This window comes from Pseudochaenichthys georgianus, chromosome 16 (assembly GCF_902827115.2).
Source record: "Pseudochaenichthys georgianus chromosome 16, fPseGeo1.2, whole genome shotgun sequence".
NCBI lineage: Eukaryota > Metazoa > Chordata > Actinopteri > Perciformes > Channichthyidae > Pseudochaenichthys > Pseudochaenichthys georgianus.
The window spans coordinates 34288340-34314207 of NC_047518.2; the positions used below are offsets into that span (position 1 = coordinate 34288340).

Here is a 25868-nt window from a genome sequence, read left to right on the forward strand (position 1 = left end):
TTAGCAAGCATCGCTAACACTCAGAGCTAACATGTACTGGAGAGAGTGGGTGTTTCTCAATAGAGAACCGCAGTGACGCGTCCTAAAACCCGGCAGCAAGTTAGCATTTTTACCACGTCCGGTTCATTCGATAAAAAGCAATGCAATTTCTCCATAGGATTTTGGAAAATAGCTCCAAATAAGGTCTGTGTTTGACACAAATTGAAGAGACAGATCACGTTTTGTTCTACTTAAATACATCAGCAGTGATCCCGCTGGTGATTTTTGAAGAGTTTACGTGTCTGAAAAACGATGGTTGTTAACATTTGGCTGAATAGGACTACAGAAGTTGTCCAGGCCGTTTTACGTCATTACACCGAACACGTAAAACACTCACGCTAAGTTTATTTGCCCTGTTCTGCTTGGAAGCAAGTGCCTGCCTCCTGCAAACTGTTCAAACAAACGCTTCAACTTGTACCATTTATAATCTGTATGTTTGAATATGGATCTTAAGTTGGCGTGACGTTAGGGTTGCCAACTTCCAGAAATGGAGAAACGGGACACATGCACGTGTCCCCCGGGGGGCGCACGTGCGCGCGAAGATTTTCGGGTTTCTGGCGGATTTAGTTACTTTTTTTTGTTACTTTATTTCGGTGTTAGGGTTAGGGTCAGGTTAGGGTTATGTTATTTAATTCTTTTGGGGGAGCCAGCCCCTAGGGTTCGAAAATGTTTTTGGGGGTCAAACCCCCCTAAATCCTCAAAATGCATAGAAAATGCATTTCACACAATACAAACACAATGGTCTTACACCTGCATTAGGCTACTACATCACATTGTACATCAGCATGTTCAAATCGGATAGGTGGGCACTAGGGACATCTGGGCACCTCGATGTACAATTGGCTATTTTGTCCAAAATGTTAAAAAATAAATATTTGAAAAATGGTATTAAGTAATGCAAAGTATACATGATGTGAACATGCACGGTACATCATTATTAGACTTAATGTTATCCTTCAACCAACCATTTCCCCAGCATTTCCCCATCAATCAGCTGACTCACACACACACACACACACACACACACACACACACACACACACACACACACACACACACACACACACACACACACACACACACACACACACACACACACACACACACACATGCGAGCATTGTGCCTGCCCTGTCAACTGAGCGGTCCTATAGCGCCCTTCGCATACAGCACACAAACACACACTGACAGACACACTGCATTGCGCGCAAACAGAAACATATTTTTTATTTTTCCCTTTACACGGGAGTCCGGGACAAACAAAGTCCCGTACGGGACACGCCCCTTTTGGCTCAAATACGGGACGTCCCGGCTAATACGGGATGGTTGGCAACCCTACGTGACGTTGAAGCAGCAACCCTGCTGTAGTTCGTTTATAGCATAATGTTAACATTTTGCTTCTGCCGACTACATTTATGATTCGAAAATTATAAAAGTAGGGTAGACATGTGGATATTATCCGGCTGAACAAAACGTGATCCGTCTCTTAAATGTGTGTCAACCACAGACCTTATTTCAAGCTATTTTCCAAAATCCTATGGAGAAATTGCATTTCGTTTCTGACTGCGGTTCTCTGGCCGTTTCTCAATCTCGAGGAAACTGGCTTCCAAGCCAATATTTCAAGGATGCTACGTCATCGAGTGCCGCCGAAGGACTGTTCCAATCTCTAGCATACTTGGAATTCCACCGTCCTTGGTTTGGGGGTAATTTCGAGGCTGCACATGGGTAGACTTCACCTCCTTAAAATCCCCACAATGCTTTGCGCACGGACCAATTTCCCCAAATCTGTGGCGGAAAATGTAAGGCGGGGCCTCTCATATGACGCACACCTGCACACTTGCTAGCCTGTTCCACTCTTTGTTTTCTGAATGCCAGGAAGGATTCTTGCCTAGCTTCTGAAGCAAGTGACTCGGAAGACATGTGCTACCAAGCAGGCATCCTCGCGATTGAGAAACGGCCTCTATGTCGAGTAAAGCTGCTCCAGAGCCACTATTTCAAGCATACTACGTAATCGAGTGCTGCCGAAGGACTGTTCCAGTGTCCAGCATACTTGGAATTCTACCGAGCCCGGCGTACTTCGTAACGAGACATTTCGAGGCTGCACATGCCACGTGCTACCAAGCAAGCGTACTCGACATTGAGAAACACCCAGAATGTGTACAAAAGCAGGAAATAATAAAAGGAACTCACCTTGTGGTAAACCTGCAAGAGAAAAGGCATTTGAGCTCCATACTGTTTCAGAAATAATCCTTGATGTGGTTTGGAACATGATATGGCATTTTCACACGGCAGAATAGCAGTATCTGCCGGTAGAATTCTGAGCAGGCTCCTACTCCTTTTTTCTTTTTTTTCAAGCCAAGGACCCCGAACCTGCAGTTCTCTAAGCTGAAATAGAGGGATGAGGGATGTCTAAAATGCATGATCTGATGAATTTTTAGCAAAACACATCATACACATGTTTTTATATATTTGTACATATCTGAGACCCATAATATAGGCCTAAAAATAGTATAATAGGAGACCTTTAAATATACTGTTAAACATGTGTATACTCTCAGATCAGTAAATGGTGATTCACAACACATTATTATTATTACAATATTTATTATACTGCATTTTACCTGTACCATTATGTCTGAAGCACTCTTTTATTACACTAGTTATGTTGTATATTGTTATGGCCTAAGTGCAGTATGTTTCATTCAGTGGCATAGCCACCATAGGGCCAGGGTGGGCCCAGGCCCACCCAGTTTACTCATTGGCCCACCCTGAGAAAGCTTCGGTGTCATTTAACCTGTTAAACCCCGAGCCTGTTTTTCAGGTTTCAGGCTCGAAAATGACATTCCCAGAACAAATTACTATAACTTCACTTCTAAAAGGTTTATATGAATAATTGTTGTTGTTAAAGCAAGGTCTGTGAGTTGGATGTAGAAGTGTCAGAATCAATATAGATTTTTCTGTGTCAGAGTAAATTTAGATGGAACATAGCAAAAAATGTCCAAAGTATAACATATAATACGATTGAGGCAAAACAAGTGACATTTGACCTTTTTAGAGAGGTTTATGTAAATAAAGACCAGGCGGAATAAGCTTTGGGCACATTTGGTTCCATCAGTGCCATTTGACCTTTTTCAGGTACCAGACTATAACAATTATTGTATTATATTGAATCACCACTATAGGTATTCATTCCACCCAAACATTTTTTTTTTTAAATGTCTTAAAAAAAACACCACAGCATTTCACATTGGACGGAAAGGGTATTCCTTTAGGGAGAACACTTCTTGTTTGTGATTGGACAGAGCCAGCCAGAGAAGCACTGCTGTGATTGGTTGTTTTTGCTGCCAGTCAAGAAATGACGCTTCGTGATTGGTCAACACCCGACAGCGAAATATGTCCCAACCATGGTCCCACAACGTATGGTCCCAACACATCAGCCGTTAGCACACACTCAGATCTCACAGCTCCTCATATCTGTTCAGAAACTGGACAAAAGTTAAACATGTACAAACCACAGACTGTCTGTGTCATTTTGAATACAGTCGCTGCTTTATTTATGTCTGTATGATGTTGTTGTGTGGACGGAGCAGCTACAGGTTAGTTTAGCCTGATGAATCCGATTCAGAAAACACGCATTTTAAAAGCTTTTCGCCTGCCGTCTTGTCTGCAGACTTGTCAAAGCGTTAATTCATGGTTTTTACTAACTGCTATCAGTATGTAGTTACTTCGGCATCACTTTGAAACGTGTATTACAATTAAATCACGGTCACATATGTTCATTTTGTTGTAGGATTTACATGGAGATACGCCCCGTCCCCTCTCCAGCGCCTCTTGTTTGAATGACAGCATTGACAGGAGCAAACACAGCTGACAGCCGCGGTGAAACTCGAGCGATTAGAGCGATACGAATATTGGGTGGTCTACCATAGTATTTACATGGAGATAAGCCCCTTAAAAACCATGAGTTAATAAAGCATTAATTCTGTATTTACTCCTGTCATTCAAACAAGACGCTGGAGAGGGGGCGGGCCGTATCTCCATGTAAATCCTATCGGAATCGGATCCATCAGGCTAAACTAACCTGTAGCTGCTCCGTCCACGCTCACAACAACGTCATACAGACATAAATAAAGCAGAGACTGTATTCACCATGACATAGACAGTCTGCGGTTTGTACATGTTTAACTTTTGTCCAGTTTCTGAACAGATATGAGGAGCTGTGAGCTCTGAGTGTGTGCTAACAGCTGAGCTAACGGCTGATGTGTTGGGCTAATCACAAGCGTCATTTCTTGACTGGCAGCAAAAACAACCAATCACAGCAGTGCTTCTCTGGCTGGCTCTGTCCAATCACAAACAAGAAGTGTTCTCCCTAAAGGAATACCCTTTCCGTCCAATGTGAAATGCTGTGGTGTTTTCTGAAATGCTGTGGTGTTTTGTGAAATGCTGTGGCGTTTTCTGTAATGCTGTAGTGTTTTGTGAAATGCTGTAGTGTTTTGTGAAATGCTGTGGTGTTTTCTGAAATGCTGTAGTGTTTTGTGAAATGCTGTGGCGTTTTCTGAAATGCTGTAGTGTTTTGTGAAATGCTGTGGTGTTTTCTGAAATGCTGTAGTGTTTTGTGAAATGCTGTGGTGTTTTCTGAAATGCTGTGGTGTCTTGCACTTCAGGGCCACCGTAGGTTTCATTGTTGGAGCAATAATAAATGTAAAAAGTCCAACATGTCCTTTCAAAATAGAGTGGAGTAGAAGTCAGTACAAGTCCCTCAAATGTCCCTCAAAATGGTGTTACGTGTACGTTAAAGCAGAATGTGTATTTCTGTAGAGTCGTTAAACCGTGGAATGCATTACCATATGATTTAAAGGGCTGTATGAACATCTTTAGGTTTTAGAAAATGTGAAAAGAAAGATGTCATGTAACCTGTTTTTCTGATTGTTGTGTTCGTGGGTGTAACATTGTTAGAAAAAGTGGTGCGGACAATTTCTCCAGATACATCAGCATAGCAGAAGACAAAATATGTCCCTCTACTGGGTGTTGAACCTCGAGCACCTGCATGAAAAATGTAAATACAATTTTTTGTAAATGGGGACAAAGATTTCTAATTGCTTCTTTAAGAAAGAAACACGCACAAATAGGACTTTGTAGCCTTTGTAGTTTATTCTTTTCCTTTATCATCTTTGTGAGTTTTCATGTTTTGACAGATGTTGTGTCCTTGCCAGCCTAATGTAATACGGTCATTTCAAATCAATCCATGGTCTGCCCCATAGGCCTACATTGCTCAGAGGTTAAGGCAGGCAGTCCATATCCTGATCACAGACGTGGGTTTTAGTCCCCAACTATAGAACATTTTGTGCTGCATATTAAAAATAAATCTGTGTCCAGCGTCCCCAGCGCAAATTACGCCTATGGTTGTGTTGACTTTTGATTGTGATTTTGGTTTCACGTTACTGTAAGTATTTGTAAGCAGCTGTGACGGAAAGATCTATTTTTATTTTGGTTGAAAAAATAACTGCGTAAAGTGTACATGTTTTGTAATAATCGCCATGAGTGGAATACATTAATAAATACTTAAATAAAGTACAGTACTCGAGTATATGTCGGCTATTTAGTTTTCCACCACTGACAGTGTGCAGAGACGGTTTTGTTAACAGCTGCAGCACTAGAGTCAGCTCGGGTCACCCAGCGGCAGCGGCAGCAGCAGCAGTGGCCTCCATTTTACCTCCGACACCGAGCCGTACCTCACGTGTCCTGGGCTTCTCTCTCACATGACCGCAGTGTTTGTTCCCGTGATCAGCACTTCCATCTCCATCTGTGACACCGAATATCACTTTTTATTCTAACCCTGATGGATATGCTTGAACAGAGTCTGGACAGCGCAAGGTAACCGAGAGTCGGCCAAAATGGCTAACTGGGACAAGCTAGCTACAACATGCTATTTCGGATAGCTAGTTTACGACGCTTACCAAGGCCTGAACTAAAAAGAAAACTGTTGTCAAATTAAATAAAATCTGAGAAAGGCGGTTAAGTTAGAAAGAGAAGTGAAAAACGTTTCCATCTGCATAGCTGACAAGTTGTATCATAAAGACCAATGTAAAAAAACATGATCATGGTTAACTTAGCATACAACGGTGCAATAGCTATGGTAGCTTAAGCTAAGTATTTAAACATAAAATGAGCAACTGTAGGTCAACTGAAGACAGTAGAAATGTTGTGTTTTACATTGCGATTTTGCTGTTGGTTGTTTGGCGTCTTGCACAAGTTTGCCATTAGCTAAGGCAAAGTTGAGTGTCAGTAATTATATTTATATATTTTTGCAGGATAAACACATCGTTAGCTTGTCACGTTAAAACTCAGTGTTTTTGTTATGTGGTTTGCAGCCAAGAAAAACAAGAAGAAGAGGTTGTCCAGACTTCTGAAGGTAAGAACCTATTTACTAAGCTTCATAATCTAATCATTCACAACATCTGGCACCTGCTGGGCTGTGAGACTTTATAACGGATTGTCTTTAACTTGTTTTATCTGATTAAAATAAAGGTGTGTAGCATGCATGTAAGTTGCAGCATGCTTTGGTACATGTATTGTTTCTGCAGTTTATCTCAGGGTTTGTTAGCTGTCTTTATTCGTTTCCCTCCTCTTCTGTTCTAACTGTCTTTTTCTGTCCTCTTTCACCCTTGAGACGGAACAGGAGAAGAGCACACAGCTGTTACTATAGCCAGCGTTCAGCAGGCTGCAGCATTTGGTGACCACAACATACAATATCAGTTCCGCACAGAGGGTGGGCAGGTAAGCAAATAATGGAGGCTATTATGTCAGTGATTGTGATTGTGTTTTCCTCCTCCCATTGTCAGAAAGACCAAGATAGTCCTTCTTCTCCAGTAGGACCCAGATGAGGGTGTTGCACTTTTTATTTGGACATGTGATGTTTCGGTGTTGTTGTTTTTTGTTTTGTTTCTTTCTGTTAACTGGCAAGTGGGAACTAAGTATTTTTTTTTGTTGTACGTTTTTCGTGTCTCTTATTATCCTATGATACTGTGTGAATAAGAAAATATGAAGGACAGACCATCTATTTCCATTTATAGGGCAGGTAACATAAGATTAATTTCTTCTCCCTGCTCCTTTTCGGTCAATGGTGCGTTAATAGACATGTTTTGTAAACAATTGTTATACATTAAATTGTGCATACTATGAACGGAACAAATACAAATGAAATGAATGCAGTAGTGGAACCTAAGTAGGAGTTGCAAATTGCAATGTAAACATATTCTGTTACAAGTAAAAGTCCTGAAAGTGAAGGTTCAAAAGTCTAGGCAATCAAAATCAGTACTAAAAGTATTACTTGTGCAGAATAGCCCATTTGGGAATTATGAATGTTATATGACTGGTGTATTATTAGTGATGCAATAATATGTTGAGAGGGTTAGGCGATATGGAGAAAAGCAATATAAAAATATGTTTTTACCAAATACCTCAATCAATACCATATTGAACAGTACACTTTTTGTGCATCTAAATGTTAACAGCATTTTTGGAAAGATAATCATCAGTAATGTGGACTGGACATAATGACTAAGTGGGTAAAGGCAAATGATAGAACAGTACACCCACTGAACTGGAATGCAGAGTTTTAATCACAGGAAAAGACAACACTCAAGCCCTATTATGTATTTTGATATCCAAAAGCTAAGATGATATTAAGTCTCATTACAAGATTCATGCAATATTGAGATATTGCCCATCCCTATGAATAACACGCGTGTGGCGCAGTGGATAGAGCCTTGGTGTTGGGATCAGGGGTCACAGGTTCAAACCCCACTGTAGTCAGCATGTCGTTGTGTCCCTGGGCAAGACACTTCACCCCAAATTGCTCATATGGGGATTGCCCACAGTATTGAGTATGTAATTTGCTTTGGATAAAAGTGTGACAAGTAACATGTAATGTAATAACAATCACTGATGTTGCAACTGGTAATATTAACCTAATACAGGGGTGCCCAACCTTTTTTGAACCGAGAGCTACTTTTAAAGTTGCCAATCTGCCGAGGTCTACCAGTCCAAATAGAGGCGTAGCCATTACTGACAGCCTAGGTAAATATACACTTCTACTTGTATAAAACTGACCTTTGTACGATTAATACTTAATAAAATACTGCAAATACTTTATCTTACCTCTTTCTAATCTACACACATACAAGTATTTAACTGAAGTTACACAACAGTGTTGTTGATACAGAGTTGGAGTTTATTCACACGTCACACACTACAGTGGGTAATGTTTTCAAGAAACATTGAACAGTGCTGCCACATATGACACAGGAAAAAAGAAAAGACTCTGAACCCTTTCTTTGCCATTATATAAAAATAGTGTTGCTACAAAAGTATAAATTAGGCTTACTAATAAGACAACTCAGATCTGAAGCAACACCGGAATCTGCTGCCAACGTGCAATAAAAAAGACAAAATTAATAGAATCAAACCCTTTTTTTGTTGCATTTTAGTAGAGTATAAAAATAAATGCCTTTTTTAAAATAGGATGCAAGCAACACTAGTTTCTTAACCTGAATTGATAATAGACTATAATCAATTTAAGTTTGCATTCTTATACCATTTTGTACAATAATTATAATGAATAGGTTCAAACAAACTCAAATTTACAGCTGATTAATAACAGTATCTAACTTGAGTTTTTATTATATAAAAAACCTGTTGAAATGCTACTGTTATTTTTACTGTCCCCAAAAAGCGCGTCGGCAGCCTCCAGGAATGCTTCTTTCACAACTTCGCCGTCTTTGAAAGACTTCATGTGTTTCTCAAGAACGTGACTGACACAAGATGCTATGGTAGCAGCCTTGCTCTTGTTGTTGGGCCTGGTGAAAATGGACTGCTGTGCATTTAGCTGTCCTCTCAGGCCCCTCCCCTTTTGGAGCGTAGGGCAGAATTAGGAGGGAATTCCGACTCGTAGCGTTTGTGCACTGTTTTGAAATGCCGATCCTAAATTACCCTTCTTCGATAAAGCCACGCTCGCATTGCAGATGAGACGGATGGACTTTGAATTGGAATAGATACAAAAATAATCATCCTCCCACTCGGAGTGAAAATTATATATTTGGGGCTGTTTTGCTTCAGCCATAATTGCGGTCTTGTGTGTGTGCGGACTGTCACTCCTGTTGACACGGACAACGTTAGCGAACTAGTGCACTGCCCACTGCTCACCAGCCACGCCCCGACACATGGGGTCACGCCGGCCAATCACAAAGCTTTGATGCGTTCAAGTGCATTATTCTGGCACAGGAAGATTATGTTACAGGACATTAACGATAAAACAGAATATTGTTGTTCTATTTTTAGACACATCTCGCGATCGACTGGGAATCTCCCCGATCGACTGGTTGGGCACCCCTGACATAATACTAATACTAATACTAACTACTTCATAAACTGCAGGATAGCTTTACCTATACAAAACATATGGAAATGTATATGTTGATTTATATTTTGGGTTGATAATATAAATACGTCTAGTAACTAGTAAGTCATGTTTAGTAGAATTACACTACCATTGAAAGTATACAAGTAAGTAAGTACCTCAACATTAATTTCCCCCCACTTTTTGATATTTAGATTTGTCACAATAAGTGTTGTTAGCGTAGCCACCTCACTTTGAGAAAAACCTGGGTAGTACTCTTTCCTTTGTAAGGTTGCATGTTCTTGTTATGTGATCGTGTGTCCCTTTTTGAAATACAAGTCAGGATAACAGGCTCGAAATTAGGGATGCTCCGATCGATTGGTCACCGATCGAGATCGGCCGATACTCACTCTCTACCGATCGATCGGTGCTCTCTAAACATGCCGATTGCGAGAGCCGATCGCATGATGTAAAATACATGACCCTTTTCTCTGTGTGCGGCAAAACAAGCTCGCCAAAATGGCTTCACCGGTCTGGCAGTATTTCAAGGTGTCCGAAAAATACAGTAAAATAGCGGAATGCAACGTGAGTGAAGCAGAAATCCTGCAGCTCCGCCCGCTGTGACGGACCGGTGAGCGGAGCAAAACACACAAGAGTTAGACCTACTTAGCTATTTGATCTACCTCTGGAACAAGCTAAACTAGTTATTATAAATATATTTATTCTTCACTGTCGGGTCACTCATTACTGGATCAGTGAGCTGCATGAGATGCTGTCAGGAGAGAAAGAGGGGGAGGGGGAGGGAGAGCGCTTCCGCTCATTTCTCCCGTGTTATCCAAAGTGAATGTTAAAGGAATGGTCCACTCATTAGATAATTAATCAAAACTTCAGTAATTAGTGAAACATTATGTTTAAACCATACCCTGAAGAACTCAGTGATATTCCGCGGTAAATAATGATTTTATAGCTCTTTTTTATCAAAACCTTTATATTCCGTCTGGCCGCCGCCATTTTCAGTAGTCACGTGATGGTCGTGACGTCATCCATGCGTTCACTTTGTCAACACACGGAAACATGGCGGAATATTTGAGTTCGGACTCGTCAGCAGAGGAAGAAGTTTTGATGTTTTATCAGTATGACAATACGACACCCTCTGTCCTTAGACCCTCACATCGTACAAGGAAAAACTTCCGAAGAAAACCCCCAGTTTAAAGGGAACATGGGAGAAACCTCAGGGAGAGCAGCAGAGGAGGGATCCCTCTCCCAGGACGGACAGACGTGCAATAGATGCCGTGTGTAAATTGAAGAGATAATACATTTGCAACATAGGTAGTCCAGATGTTTGGAAATGCATGTGTGTATAATAGGAAGATGATATAAGATACTATATGTATGCATGTAGTACCACCCTTGCTAGCGATTCCCTCTCTAGTTTAGCATACTCAGCTTCGTTGTCCCTGGCCATAGAATCACGATTTTATGGGGCCGGAAAAAACTGGGGGAAAATACACACTAGTCGGTACTACGCTATATGGAAAGGCCACCAAAAACTGTCCTGGCCTGGACGCTAAAGGACGTTAAAACGGGGCTAGCCGCTGCAATGGAAATGCGCTATAACATACCTTATTCTTACTCCGAGCACTACTTCTGCTCCTCCGTCGCTTCACACTTGCAGAGGGCGATTTCTCAACTGGCCGAACTGGTGTCCTGGTCGGTGATGACACCAGAAAGACCGATGGTACTGCATCTCCATTAAGTAATGGTTCTTCCATAAATCCCATGTTATGTTTTATCATACTCGATAGTAGTCGTCCGGAAATTTGAAATGTTCGCTGCATACATGAGCCTGTGAATCTTTCGGTTCGGGCCGGCCACATTTCGCTAGCCACTGCCTCTGAATGTACTTCTTACGCTTACCTTTTGGCAACAGATGGAACCGAGCATTCCGTGGATTGTTCCTATCAGAATTGTGGCAATATTTCGCGATACAGTGAGGCATATTTGAAGAGAGAAACTACAGTAAATAACATGGAGATCAACGTGTCTTCGAAAACCAAACGCATGGTTTACGTCACGTCCGGAAAATGGCGGCGCCCACAGTGTTGATGTTATTTCGGTATATAATCAGTTTAAAATCACTGATAATGTCATCGGATTAAAACAAAAAAAAGAAAGACTGGCAGAGACTGGTCTGTTTTATCAGATGATAATTATTTAAAAATGAGTGTCATGAGCATACCATTCCTTTAACTTGAATAATGTAAATCATTTGAATGTAATAATTAAGTTGATTGTTGTTTGTGGAAGCGCCAGTGAATGAGCCCCATTAACTGAGTTTTAAACATCACTTTAAATGGAAGATTTAAAGTGATGTTTAAATCTTCCATTTAGGCCCCGCCCACTCGATCGGTGTCGGCTGATTCCGGCGATCGGCCCCGAAATTGGCGATCGGAGCATCCCTACTCTAAATGGCTTGAACTAATGAATGTGTGGTTTTCTTCCCTAGTCCCGTGATTTACCGGTGACCTTTTTCAAGAGTGTCTCCTTTTCGTCCAATAATGTGGCACGCATCGCAGCAGTGGTCTCGGATTGACTGTGGCATAGTTAAAAGAGCGGATAAATACGTTCGGAAAAACCAAATGTGTGATTTCCAAGTTGGTTTATTGTGAGGATTAACACTGGAGGGAATAAAGTCAGCGATCCATGTGGCTCATTTTGCGTAAACAAGGCTAGTGTGAGAGATCATGGGATTCCAGTCTGGTCGGGGATTGGCATGGGGCCGCTGTCACATGTCAGTCAGGAGGAGAGTCACATGATATCAGGATTCAAATACGGATTCCTGGGACAAACAAGCTCATTTTCTGACTTGTTTTCAAAATTGAACCAGGCACATTCTGATGCATAAGCAAATTGAGAGGGAAAACAATATGCTTATGTTTCAGAATGTGCCTGAAGTAAGATCAATGCACAACTGCAATTTGGACCACTGTGTTTAATACTAGGCTCCGGGGAACTGTAGCATTAGATATGCTAAACAAATCTACAAATCAGGTGAGGTATTGATTCAGGCACAGTACGCCTGTCAAAGGGAGGGTGGGAGGGAAATAGAATTTTTGTATAGTTGGTCCTTCTCTAATTTTCAAGTTTGACACGTGTTTCTCTCTCTACTCTTGCAGGTGACGTACCGCGTTGTTCAGGTGACTGACCAGCACCTCGATGGGAGAGATGATGGGGGGGGGGCAGTGAGTGTCGTCTCCACAGCCGCCTTTGCTGGGTCTCCCCAGGCTGTGGCTCAGGTACAAAAATCGTTGTACTCTTTTCTTTCTTTTTTATCGAAGAAAAGCCGCTGGTAATACGGACTATTTTGAAAGATTAACTGCATGCTTTTAAGTAATTCCACAGTCCTTAGAGATAAGGCTGGTAATAATTCAGCTTTTAGTATTCCAACAGTCTGCCTAAGGAAATGAAAACCAACAATGAATTCATCCTGCTAACAAGTATTGTCTCTGTACAAGTATCCTGATGTTGTCAATTCTGTGAAACCTAATTAGTACAAACACTATAGTAAACGGGTGAAAGAGACAAACCACTGTACTGGTTGACATAATCCTTGGTTTTGATTTAAGCTACTGGTGTAGGTAATTCCTCTGTGCACAGAAAGCTAGAAAAGCAGTACAGTGAGTGAAGCATGGCTGAGCAAGACATTTCCCCAACACAGAGCTTTGCACAGAGACATGAAAAGACACCTAAGAATTGTTTCAGAAGAAGGCAATGTTCAAAGCTACGTTTGGAACAGAAACAGAACATTTTCCTTGCAAGAACAGATTTGTTTTTTGTTTGTATTTGCCGTACACTGATGGCTCTGCCCACCTTGCTGTTATCTCTGCTAACAAGATCACGGGTCCTCCTTTTTCTCCCCTCATTCCAGCTGTCTAACTGCTTTGTGTCTTGCATGGGGGGTCTAGAGGTGACACCGTTATTGAGCCTGACAGAGACTGAGATGTGTGTTCACCTGCTGTGACTGCTCCTTTGCTACTTGTTCAAGCCTCTCCTCTGTTTGTCTCCTATCTGTCACAGGCTGTGATCCAAAACCCTTTCAGTAATGGAGGAAGCCCGGCAGGAGAGACGGTGGGAGGGGAGACGCGCTTCGCTTACTTCCCCGCAACTGCGGTGAGCGACGGGACCGTGTCTGTGCAGGCTGCCGCAGACCCCACACTCACACAGGCAGGGGGTGAGTCAGCTCTCACACATAATTCAGGCCGAAGCTGAGAACAGTGTCACGGAAAATGAGAGAACAAGAGCCATTATTTTCTTGTAGTCGTAAATGAACCAACAACCCCCACAGCTCTGGTTGATGAGAAAAAAAACACCCTAAACAGATTTTAACATTTTTTCTTAAGATATGATGTGTGGTACAGGTCGATAATACCTTCGACAGTGCCTCAGCTTTTTTATTTTATGATTATTGAAGTGTATTAACATTCTGTTCACACAATGAAAGACGTTCTATCACACACACCCAGCTACATTTTTTGCTCAGTTTAAAAATATAAATTCCTTGCCCAGTTACAAAGCTTCCTATAATAGTTTGCAAATGACAAACATTATCGGAGGCTGAAACGAGGTTAGTTACACATTACATTACATGTCACTTGTTAGACGCTTTTATCCAAAGCATACTCAATACTGTGGGCAATCCCCACAGGAGCAATTTGCGGCGAAGTGTCTTGCCCAGGGACACAACGACATGCTGACTGCAGTGGGGTTTGAACTAGGGATGGGAACGATTAATTGAATATTCGAAATTATTCAGGTTTCGAATATGAGTTATTAATTTTTTACTTTTTTTTTTAGGAGGGATGCCTAAGTTGATTACATATTATCAAATTGAATAATTCAATGTATACGACAGTGCCATAGCTACATGTGTTAGTTGACGTCTAAAGGTGTGTTTTGCTCCGCTCACCGGTCCCTCACAGCGGGCAGAGCTGCAGGTGCTGATCTCTCTCTCTCGCGTCCGGTTATACTTCACTCGTGTTTATGTCCAAATCCATCAGATCTAGCAAGTTCTAGCCAATGACATGGCTGCTGCCCCTCCCTACACGCAGATCACGCAGACTCAAACCTCATCTTAGGCCCAAATGTGGCGCAAATGCGCTCTGCAGCCGTTGTGAGGTTCTGGCGCTAACAGTTAATGAGGGCTCCCCCGCCCCCTGTCAACACTTGCGACACATGAGTGGCCAGCCTAAACAACAACCACTTGGTTGCTTGGCAGCCGTGTGTGGCGGCAAAGTACATAAACATTTTGACTGGAGAGATTTAGTTTTGCCGGTATTCAACATATTTGACCAGTCATAGTCCGGTAATTATTTACACTCTAAGAAGTGTCCTACACAACAGACATGGCGTCAAAAAGGAGTAATGTGTGGAAATATTTCGACCAGGTTAGTGAGTGCGGTGTAGATGTCAAACTATGCCAAATTAAACTTATGCTATACCTTGCTATACCCGCAACCTCCGTTCCTGCTGAGAGGGTGTTCTCTACAGCTGGCCTGATTGTGAATCCCACACATGAAAGCTGTAGCTGTCAAACTGTGATCACCAGTTCAATACATTTGACAAATTCGACTTGGTTTCTAAACTTATGTGAACATGTATTTATTTATTTCCAAAAGCTAATGAAAAAAATGTTTGTTTTTTTTACCCAATTTTTTTTTTTTATAGGATATGTACATTTTGGTTAACCGTTTTTTGGGGGGTCGAATATTCGAATAAACATTTGCTTTCAAATTCCCATCCCTAGTTTGAACCTGTGACCCCCTGATCCGAACACCAACGCACAACCCACTACACCACACGCCTCCCTTACACTGATCATGTGTGCTTCATGTCACATGTCCACACACACCGCTGCTCTTCCTCTTTAATGCTGCGTGTCTTCATCTGGCTCTACTAAGTGTCCTTGCGTTTTCATGGTGGTCCTGACGCGGCTGGTGGACTGTGAGTGATGGTGGTCAGTAGATGGTGGAACTATAGAGCAGGATGCAGCCCCCTGGCTCTGTCATACACAACCAACATCTGCTTGTTCTGGCAAACGGTTGCCCAGACAGTGTTTATGGGAGGAATGTGAAATGAATCGCCTTGTGTTTCTGCTGGTGTCTCTGCTCTATGCCGCACTGTTGGCCCAGACTAGAGGTCTGCATAGGCATGAAACGGACTCACAACCGAGGCCTGTACCCGCATCTTCAGACCCAATTCTAACCCAGTCTTATCTTATGTTGATTTTCAGCTATTCCTGTTTATAAGAAAAATGTTTGCTTGTAAAAAAACACGCTTGTTTTGTCCCAACAGCAGAACCCGTAGATGTTCAATTTACTGTCACATATCACAAAACCCATGTCATTGTGATATCGGGGGTGCCTGTATGTGCATTCATACGTCCACCCATCCTATTCTAGAGAATGAGATGCCTCAGTATTGTTTTGAGGGAATTTCTTCAAATTTGGCACAAACTTCCGCTTTGGACTAAAGAATGAAATGAGGGTCAAAGGAAAAGCTCACTCTGTGACCTGAGCAAGATGTGATGATTTTGAGAATGTTCATACAAACGTACACAGTTCAGAGTCACGGGTCATTGTTTTTCTTCTGAGAAAGAGCCTTCTTTGAGTCTTTGATTTCTTGATGAGCTCCTCTTTACCAAGTATCTTGTGCATTTCACCCTTCACTGACACGAAGGCATTTTTAGGGCAAATGCAGCACTTCCACACTCCATGTCTGTTTCTAGCCAAGTGCGCATTTCACTGTGTTGCAATTGCATCACATGAAGCACTTTCAGAGATCTCTGACGCCCTTAAAGCCATTTAGCTGTGTGAATTGGCACGACTCAATTAGGGCTTTTACGACACACTCAAAACGCAGAGGCACAAAACCAAAAGGAATTTGCTGCTTTGTTTAGTTTTTTCGGTGTTTTGAGCCGTTGCCTTGTGATGCCACAGAAAGGGAAGAAGACCATGAGGTTGATTTGCTGTGGGTCACGGCTGAAGCCAGGGCCTTGCAGGAGGAAGTGGGCAGCTGTTTGACTTTTCTGTGAGCCCGAGGCATAACGTACTGTCGGGTGAAGGTGGAGAGTGGTTTTCAAGCCTCCATCTCCTATGAGCTGATGGCGCATGAAGCTCTGGAAGTAAACCACAATCTGGCAGGACTTGATTCAGGGGTGGAGTGCCCGACATTTCTACAGAGCATCGTAGTGTTGTCCTTTGGCAACCACCATCATTTTTCACCCTTAAAAAAAACAACAATATTTCTTAAAAGGATCAATTCTGTTAAAACTCACTGATTCCATGTCATTATGAATCCAAACAGCTGAAAGAAAAAATGCAAACGAGCTGCTAACTCGACAGATATCCTTCATCATCATTTCGTTTTTGGGAAAAGGAATAAACTACAGGCTGAACCCTAAAGGCTGTTAGGATTATATCTTTAACTGTTCATTAGTATTCAAAATGTGCCTAAGAAATGCAAGCCCGGTTATTTGGTTTACTGGGGATGGTTTTGTTTGATGGGACATTCATTTTTGTGAATGTCTTTGGGGACTGGGAATATGATGGTTTCACTACGTGATAATTGTACATGAGAGGGTTTCAAGCAGAGTTGTTTATTTCTTATAAGTGTTGTCTTATAATTGTCCACAAGGATTTGGGCTGTGATGATTTGTTGTGAGATATTTCATTATCGCCACAAGATCGATTCTTTTATGCCCCTTTGTCTCTTTCTCTCACTGCTAACCGATGCCTGCCATGTCTCCACAGGTCAGTTTTATGTGATGATGACCCCCCCTGATGTCATTCAGACAGGGACACAACGAATCATCGCCCCCCGCACACAGTCCTACCCTGCGTGAGTATCGGCTCTATTAGTTGCTGTCTGGGAACATGAGACCGCATTGATATAGCAGTTAGATATCCTGCTGTTTCTTTAATAAAAAGAAAACTCTGGGCAGCTGTTGTAAAAAGAGAATTCATTTGTTCCATTCAAAAGGGGCCATTTGTGACTTGCTTGAAAGGTGGTTGGAGTTCAACAGTGGGACAAATTGCTTTTTAATGTTTCTTCCACGGGGCTTTTCACAGCTATTAATGACATTTAATTTCAGTTATGACATGTTGTCATGGTTTCAAAGCATTTATTGGAAGAATACCAAGCGTTTGACTTTGTGAACGGCTTGAACAAATTCACATACACTTGACACAGACTTTAACACATGAGTTGAACAAAAAAAGCATGCAGAATTCACATAAATGTAAATGCAGGCCTGGGAAGTGGAGGGAGTTAAACTGCTGGGAACTGTGCAGAGGTGTACACGGAGAGAAAGAGCACCAACACTGGTTTATATGGACTGCCTATTGGTTTAAAATCGATCAGGTCCATCAATGATTGGATGTTATAAAGACATGTGACCACAAAACAACGTGGACACCTATTTGATCAACCCCAAGGCTAACTTTATGCTCCATTAAATGCTACTGTAGTTGTTGTATTAGTGAGTCTATCATCTCTCTCCAGAGTTTGATTTGAACGTTGATTTTGGCTTATCTATTTTTCACAAATCTCTTTATGATGTCTATTCCTAAAAATCTCCACATGCATTATTATAATCACGCATCAGAAGGGATCCATCTCAGACTATCTCCAACTGTTAGCCGCACGCTGCTGATTGCTGTTATTAAGATAATCAGCGGGCTCACGTGGGCAACAGCAAACCAAGTTCTCACTTTAATTGCATGATACCCGCCTTGTTCTTGCCTTGTACCGATATTTACTGAAGGTGGTACAGTTATGAGGATTGCAACTTTCTCTTGCCAAAGCACAGCCATTTGCTACCTTGGTCACCCGAAATGAACACAAGACCCATTGTTCAATTGAGTTAGCACTAGGGCTGCTCGATTATGGCAAAAATCATAATCTCGATTATTTGGGTCAATAATTGCAATTGCGATTATTAAATGCGATTATTCATTGACTTTGAAAACATCCATTTATTGGAGAGAAAAACATTTGAACAGTATGTTTTTAACAGTTGATTACCCTGAACTGTAAGTATAATTCAACTGAAAAACCAACAAAAAAAAAGTAATAATAAAAAAATTATCGTTTTATTTCGATTACGTTGTTTTCGTAATCGTTGCAAGCTAAAATCGTAATCGCGATTAAAATACGATTAATTGAGCAGCCCTAGTTAACACTGATCTTAGTCAATGATCCTCCATTTCTCACCAGGCTTATATTAACCGTTAACATGTGAAACGGCATTATAGTTATTAAGCTATAGCAGCTATAGGGAGTGGCTACCAGTTGGTTTAGGAGACAGACACCAGACTATTACCGTACTTTTCGGACTATAAAGCGCACCTGCATATAAGCCGCAGCAGCTAAATTGTCCGTCTGTCTTGCTCTCGTTCTGTCTCTCGGTTCCACTTTTACTTTGGCGCGCTACCTGTCTCACTCTTTTCCGGCCTCCAGCTTTTCCTGCTGGAGCCCGCCGCTTAAAGGTGGCGGGCGCGGACCGGTCATAGAGCCCATCGTGTTAAAGGTGGTTAATTTTACCTGTAAAATCCATAGATTTAGGAGGTTCCCTAGTGGCCGTTAGCTGTACAAAAAAAATGGGGGGAAAAGTCGCGGCTTATAGTCCGAAAAGTACGGTACTTTCTCTGCCTATTATCTATCGTTTGGTATTTTGAGTGAAACAATATGGTTCGACATCATGGGTGATGACTGCTTCTGTGATTCCCATGCACATTAAGATTCCTCAAAGACGTAGGCTTCTTTGTTGTGGGCTGCATTAAATAGAGTTGGCAATCCGCCTTACATTTGGCAGCAGCTCTCTGGCGTTTGATGTTGTTTGATATTCACAGCGTACAACAGACTGCTTTCCAGTCAAGAGTAAAGAACAGGCTTTGTTGCGTTGCACGTCTGCATTGCCATGTGTTGAAATGCAAAGTGAACTATTTATTGAATCTCTCCCAATGTCTATCTGCAATATGTTTGTTTCTATTTATTTCCTCTTACATGAATAATTTATGACTTCTCTTTTTTGACACAAGCCTGAAGAGTTATATTTAGGTGTAAACTAATGAACAGTGACATGTGAGTGAAATGAATGAACATTTCCAACCCTATCTGCCGCAGAGATGAAAACGAGCTGCTGCAGCAGGAAGGTTTAAACTGGTGAGGACAGTTCCACATTTCTCTCTCTTGTTGTTTTTTTCTACAGCAAATGATCCTCTCAAATTAGATCACAAGAAGAGAGAAGAAGCACACAAACTTCTCCCCTCGCTTCCTTTATGTCCCCGGTGACTCTTCCGGTGCGAGACACAGATTTAGCACATCTTCTTTGCTGACCCTGATCCATTGTTGTTAGTTGTGCTTGTGGCAAATGTGTGTCTCCATTAGGACTTAAAGAATTAGGTCGTTGTTCTTTATCTGGAAACAAACGTCACTTTTATTTTAGTATCATTTTCAAAGTGTTCTTCTGTAGCCTAGTTTTGAATAAGTTAGACACAGAATTAGAGTAATTTTTTCCTATGTGCTCATAAAAGCTGTATTATTTGTTGATGTGAAAACAATAGAAGCCACGTGATGTCAATCTCACCTTCTACATAGCTCCTTGTAAAGAAGCAGTTTATGGTCACAAATGCTCATCTTTGTCAATATCATCCATTTAGAGAATATAAAGCACAAGCTGTAGTCACTTGCATCTCGACGTAATCTTAACTGGGCCTGGCTCGATGTAATATAGGGGAGGGCAGAAGGAGTGCCAATTGCATTTCTTTATCGGGGATCTATATAAAACTACACAAATTAACTCCCTGCTTGCTTCAAATTATATGGATCGAGCTCCTCAGCCGCGGCTTGGGTCCTGCTCATTTTCCTGATTCCTCCCGCAACAATCATTCTCAGGAGCACTCAGACGAGGTTTACGTTTCTCTGAGCCTGTATATTTAGTTATTCACACAGTCCTTCACTGTGCTTAAGAGTACTGTTGGACTGGCTCCATTATACAGCTGAAATCCCATTAAGATGCGTTGAGATACAAGAGAGACTGCAGTTTGGCTGACTATCTCAAACAGAGAGGAGATATGTTGATGGGTCACAAATTCCCTGCTGTAGAATAAAGACGTGTCGTACAGGGACATACAGGGAACATGCGTTTATAAGACTTGGAACAAATTCAAGATTTTCTCTCTTCTCACTCTCACATGTTTTTTTATTTTGAATGTAATTGACCTATTAATTGACCTGTGATTATGTTACTGTGCGGGTCTGTCTGCTGTGGTGGTGGTGCCGGTCACGTCTCAGGGACTTGATTAACGGAATGCTTCAGGAGCCCAGACTCCAATAGACGGAATCTATTTTTTTTTTTACAATGTTGTAATTTCCCAGCATAATAAAGCAGAAAGCTCCCTCGGGCCACACCTAGGGAAAGGACGGCCAACAACAATAAGAAGGCTGTCTGGGTCTCAGTTGTGCAGTCAAAGCAGCCCGGCTTCAGGCCATCGGCAGCATAGGGGTGACATGTTCTGCTTCATATGGCTGCGCATCTTTTAGTATTTCTACCAAAGGCAATGCTCAACGTCAGAATCTCCAGCTTCTTTTAAATAGCACACTTTTAGTGACGAGCGCTGTGATTACAAAAGGCTGGAATTGAAAGATAACAGTGAATAATAGTTTTCAATAGGCACGGGATTAAGTGACTTTTGGGGATTGGTTTGGATTTGTTCCTAATTGTAGGGTAGCCAGAGATGGAAGATATTGTTGTGTGTGTGTGTGTGTGTGTGAAAAGTGTTTTATTTCCTTTCTGTCTGCAGGAAAATGGATGGACCGCGAACACCCAGAGATGAAAGGAGAAGAGCGCAACATAATGAAGGTGGGTAATTAGCTTTTGATTGTGGCTTTTCATTTCACCAGACAGTGCAGCACAATGCAGCGTGGTGCTTAAATGGACCCTTCTTTTGTTGAAAGAATATTACTAAGCCCTGTCAAAATATTCCATTAAGAATAGATGACAACATGTGTTTACGGACCGGCCACTAGAGGGTGCTGTTGAGCTGTCAAAGCCAAGCCGTATTTGGCCCCCATAGTGCCGCTACTGAAATGACAAAATCTAGGAAATTAAAGCCTGGTTCGTTCAAACAAAATCGCCTCTGATCTCTCAAACTTAAATAACTATAAATTAGGAAATGCTGCTTTCATTCATATTATATTTAATATTTGTCACCTTTACTTTACAGTTGAAAGGCGGCGAAGAGACAAGATCAACAACTGGATTGTCACGCTTTCCAAGATCATCCCGGACTGCAACATGGACAGCGCCAAGACTGGAGCAGTAAGCACTGTTACTTCACTCTTCGCACATGCCAACCTTTTGAATGATTATTTGTGATTTTTAATATCTTTTTTTTTACTTGGCATTAAGTCATCTCTGTCCTCACAGAGCAAAGGGGGCATCCTGTCCAAAGCCTGTGACTACATCCGAGACCTGAGGCAAAGCAACCAGCGACTGCAGGAGAGTGTGAAGGAAGTGGACAGGATACAAGTGGACAATGACTTGTGCAGGCAGCAGGTATTAATATCCATCTATGCTCTTGCCTACAAATATTTGCATCAAGCCCAGTTTCCAGGACTTCAATAATGGGAAAAGAAGGTCTATGAATGTCAAAATATTCCTTTGAGGTGGTCGGGTGTAGCAGATAAATAATAATAAGGCCGCCATTGTGGGCTGCATATGTGTCTGTGAAGATTGCCACTGCGTTGAATTGATTAGTTTGCGTTGGACGTGCATTGCAACATCCATTCACTTAAGTCTCAGGAACTTGAAATCCAGCTTGCTTTATATATGCATCCTCATTCCTCCAAAAAAAGCCCCCTGGGACTTCAGCCCGTGGAGCTGATCATCACAGCCCGACTAAAAGGGATCAAAAGAGTTTGCGCCTATATAATGAGATGTGTTACCTGAAATCAGCGCTTTGAGAGTCTGTGGGAATAGTATTCACAGCGGTTGCGTGAGAGCTAACCGCATGCTAATGCGCTCCAAAGTATTGTGAAGTCCTGCAGCTCTGAGGCTGCCACATCTCCCCGTTGAGTCCCGGGCCTGCGAGGCTCTTGGCAATATATTCGTATTCTGATGCTCAAAGCTCAACATTCTTTCCTCAGTCGCTCAGTAGGGAGGCAGAGAATTGGGATGCACCCAAGGGAAATGTAGCGAAAATGACATACCTCAAGATTTGATAATCCAGTTGGTGGTGGACAGAGGTGTCTTTGAAAAGGGGAGCTGCACATACCACTCTTTAGTCCTGGGGATTGACTAGCCCTGTCTGTACATTACACACAGGCAGCACAGTCAAATGTGTTCAAACGGAAAAAAGTTTAGTCTGTAAACTTGCAGCTATATTAAGCTGTCACAGAGATGAACATGTTGATAATGAGACTTTTTGTTCTGCTCTTTGTTCTTAAGATTGAAGAGCTGAAGAATGAGAATGCTTTGCTCCGAGCGCAACTCCAGCAGCACGGCATCGAGATGGTTGGAGAGACGCCACCGCAGTGAAGCAGAGACAAAAAGAACAAGGAGGGGCACCACCACTCAGACAAACAGTCGACATGATGAAAAAGAAGGCGAGATGATGGAGGAAAAAACAAAAAGGACTTGTGAAGAATCACTTTTTCTAGTGAATGCATCTTTCCCAGGCTGCGAACCCTTCACCGGCCTGTGGTGGCTGACTGTTTCATTCCTATTGAGATAACCACCCGTTATAACTCTGTAGAAATGTGCTCCACTCACCACCACCAGTGCTTTGCTAGCACACCCTATGAGAGACAACCTCTGCTGAACTCCTCCCATAATTTGTATTTATGTAGCGTCACTCGTGGACTATGCTGTTAGTCATGTACATTTTAATTTAGCTCCCTGTCAGTGTATTTTACCCCAAACTATTGATTTGGACTTAGTTCAAGCTTTTATTCGTTTTTTTTATTTTTAGTTCTGTATTAATATTTTTTTTTAGCTGCTTTAATTTATTAGTCCGCTTGCTGACAGAAGCCTCGTCGGAGACCAGTTACAGTGAAGCTCGTGCACACGAGAAAAGCAGATAGAATTTTTAAGTGAGAAAACATCAAAGAATGCAAAACATTGTGATTCTACAGGCAGAAGTAATGTAATACACGCAGTTTCCCTAGACCCAAAGACGAACACGGAGCTGTGCTGGCCTCTGCTTCTGGGCTGACTTATGTAAATAGGACTTGTCATGTTTTAATACAGATGTTAAAGAATGTTAGAGCAGATTATCTCTGGGAGAAAACAATCAATAACTCCCGCTGGTCCTTTGTCATAATGATTACCATGAAGTGTGTGCTATCTTGGAGCTTGATTTGAAAACAAATTAAAGTGGTGTACTTGAATTGTTGGGCATTTGCTTAACAAGAGAAATGACTCAAAAGTCAACAAAATCCCTTTTTCAATTTCCAACTGTTTAAATGCTATTGGAATATACAAATAGAAATGTAGGCGATTAACAAACACAGCACGCTGGAGTGGGATGCGGTGCAAATTTCAAGTTTTGCCAAACTATATATCGAAACTAGTTTTTTTTTTTTTTTTTATCTTTTGTTAACGTGTGATTTACCGGTGTCTCACTAGGTGTAAGAATAATCCCCACATGTTTCATTTCTAGCTGTTTGGTCTATTTTTGTGTTGCAAGACTTCAAATGCAGCTCCACGCACAAGGGGGGAGACACCCTGGAGAGCAGCACTCAAAGACTCTATGGAAAAAGGAGTCCACACACATTCTGTGTTGCACTTCTTAGCTGAGCACAACTTGTTCTCCACGAAATGAAGGGATAGTTTGAAAGAGGGAAACTCGATCTCACATTTCTCCGCCCTCTCAGGCGAACAATAAGTAATTGGTTGTAGAAACAGCAAGAGCCAATATTAACATTGTTGATGATTTTGAGAATGAATATACATGATGTCTCTATTCCGCTTTAGGTCATGTGGGGGAAAAAAGATATCACGCTTCAGAGCCACTTATTAGAGCACGATTGCTTCCCCTTGTCAACATTTCTGGATCCAACAAAGAAAAACTAACACTCAGACCGCTGGAGAAATCAGGCCGACTATCACGTTTTAATATCTCAGACTCTGCACGTTAACAGCTTGTGCTTTGGAAGTGCTGTTCTGCGTCTGCTGTTAGATTCAAACCTGATATGAATAGTGCAAGTGTCTGATCTATCAAACAAGGCTCCTCGCCATGGTTGAATGATAGATGTTTTGCGGTATAATTTTTTACACCCCAGTGAGAGCAGAGAATGTGAAGACATGAATAATGCTTTGGAAGACGGATGTTCACAAATGAAAGGTCACTTGTGGCTAATTCTTTTTTTTCTTTTTGAAATGGCAAAAGAAAGTGTTTTTCTCTGTAGCAGCCTCACTGTTCTCAGGTTAGATCTTAAGACATTTTTTAAGTAAAATGGTGTAAAATAAAACTTTCACTATCTAATAACATTTATCGACTGGTTGTGTCTCATTGTCCTTCTGAAGTTCTTGGAACTATGCAAACGTCAATACTTTATTACTTCTGTGAAGTTGGTTTTCGGTTCATGATATGTTTGTGCAACTGTTAGTCAGCAAGATGTTTTGTAACCATAGAGATGATTGAGAAATGAGTCATGGGCTTTACTGGAATCCTGACTGGCATTGAAATGCTCACTTAGTTTTAGACATTGTTCAGTAGTCTTCACCCATCTACACAAACATGACATCTGACGTCTTGTTTTCTTTATTTTTTTGAAATGTGAAATAGTAAATCCCCTGTAATGTTCGTTTAAATCTAAGGCATCACCTTACATTTTAAATTTGTTTGTGTTGAAAAAACATTCCAAGTTGTCGTTCATTAGGATTTGAGACTGAAGGTGTGGTTTGAACAGATTGGATTGATAGCACCGGCTCCACAAGCAAACAACTCACCAGCTTTCGTCAGATGTTGATTAAAATCATGCTTAATCCTGATTGGTGCATTTATGTGAAAACACCATTCCCAATGGAAAAGAACCCAGATGAAAACTACAAATAAATCTTTCAAAATTACCAAACATTTAATAATTCTACGAAGCAATGTTGGTTCAGGGAGGACTCATTGTGTGAAAATAGGTTTTTAAAGTCTTCAAAAAGAGCCCAGAAATGACTTAAAACATCTAACGTTTCCCTAATGGTGTCCTATTGAGATTTACCGCCATACTTTTAATCAAACTAATTTAATACCCATTGTCTCTGAGGGATTCAGATTCAAACTGATGGGGTTTATATACAGAAACCTAATGAATTGAAATGGCAGAGACCTGAGGCTCTTTACCTTCAAAATAGGCCCAATTCAATATTGATTAAATCCT

General features: G+C 41.5%; 1 protein-coding gene across 2 annotated transcripts; it reads left to right on the plus strand.

Moving 5' to 3' along the window:
• The first annotated feature begins 5693 nt into the window (after positions 1-5693).
• Positions 5694-24984, plus strand: usf2l (upstream transcription factor 2, c-fos interacting-like). Of its 2 annotated transcripts, XM_034102118.2 has the most exons (11): positions 5694-5911; positions 6409-6449; positions 6708-6814; positions 12611-12730; positions 13512-13665; positions 17243-17330; positions 19617-19655; positions 21296-21354; positions 21719-21813; positions 21904-22050; positions 22942-24984. In XM_034102118.2, exons 1-11 carry the CDS (start codon positions 5877-5879, stop codon positions 23029-23031), a joined length of 975 nt encoding a protein of 324 aa, XP_033958009.1. In that variant the 5' UTR covers positions 5694-5876; the 3' UTR covers positions 23032-24984. The 2 variants fall into 2 exon arrangements, with proteins under 2 accessions (XP_033958009.1, XP_033958011.1); XM_034102120.2 differs by lacking the exon at positions 19617-19655.
• Positions 24985-25868: the final 884 nt, after the last annotated feature.

Coding starts and splice junctions, on each gene's coding strand:
- usf2l (XM_034102118.2), top strand. CDS start 5,877: ATGGATATGCTTGAACAGAGTCTGGACAGCGCAAG. Junction 6,450..6,707: donor GGTTGTCCAGACTTCTGAAG/GTAAGAACCTAT, acceptor TTCACCCTTGAG/ACGGAACAGGAGAAGAGCAC. Junction 12,731..13,511: donor CTCCCCAGGCTGTGGCTCAG/GTACAAAAATCG, acceptor TATCTGTCACAG/GCTGTGATCCAAAACCCTTT.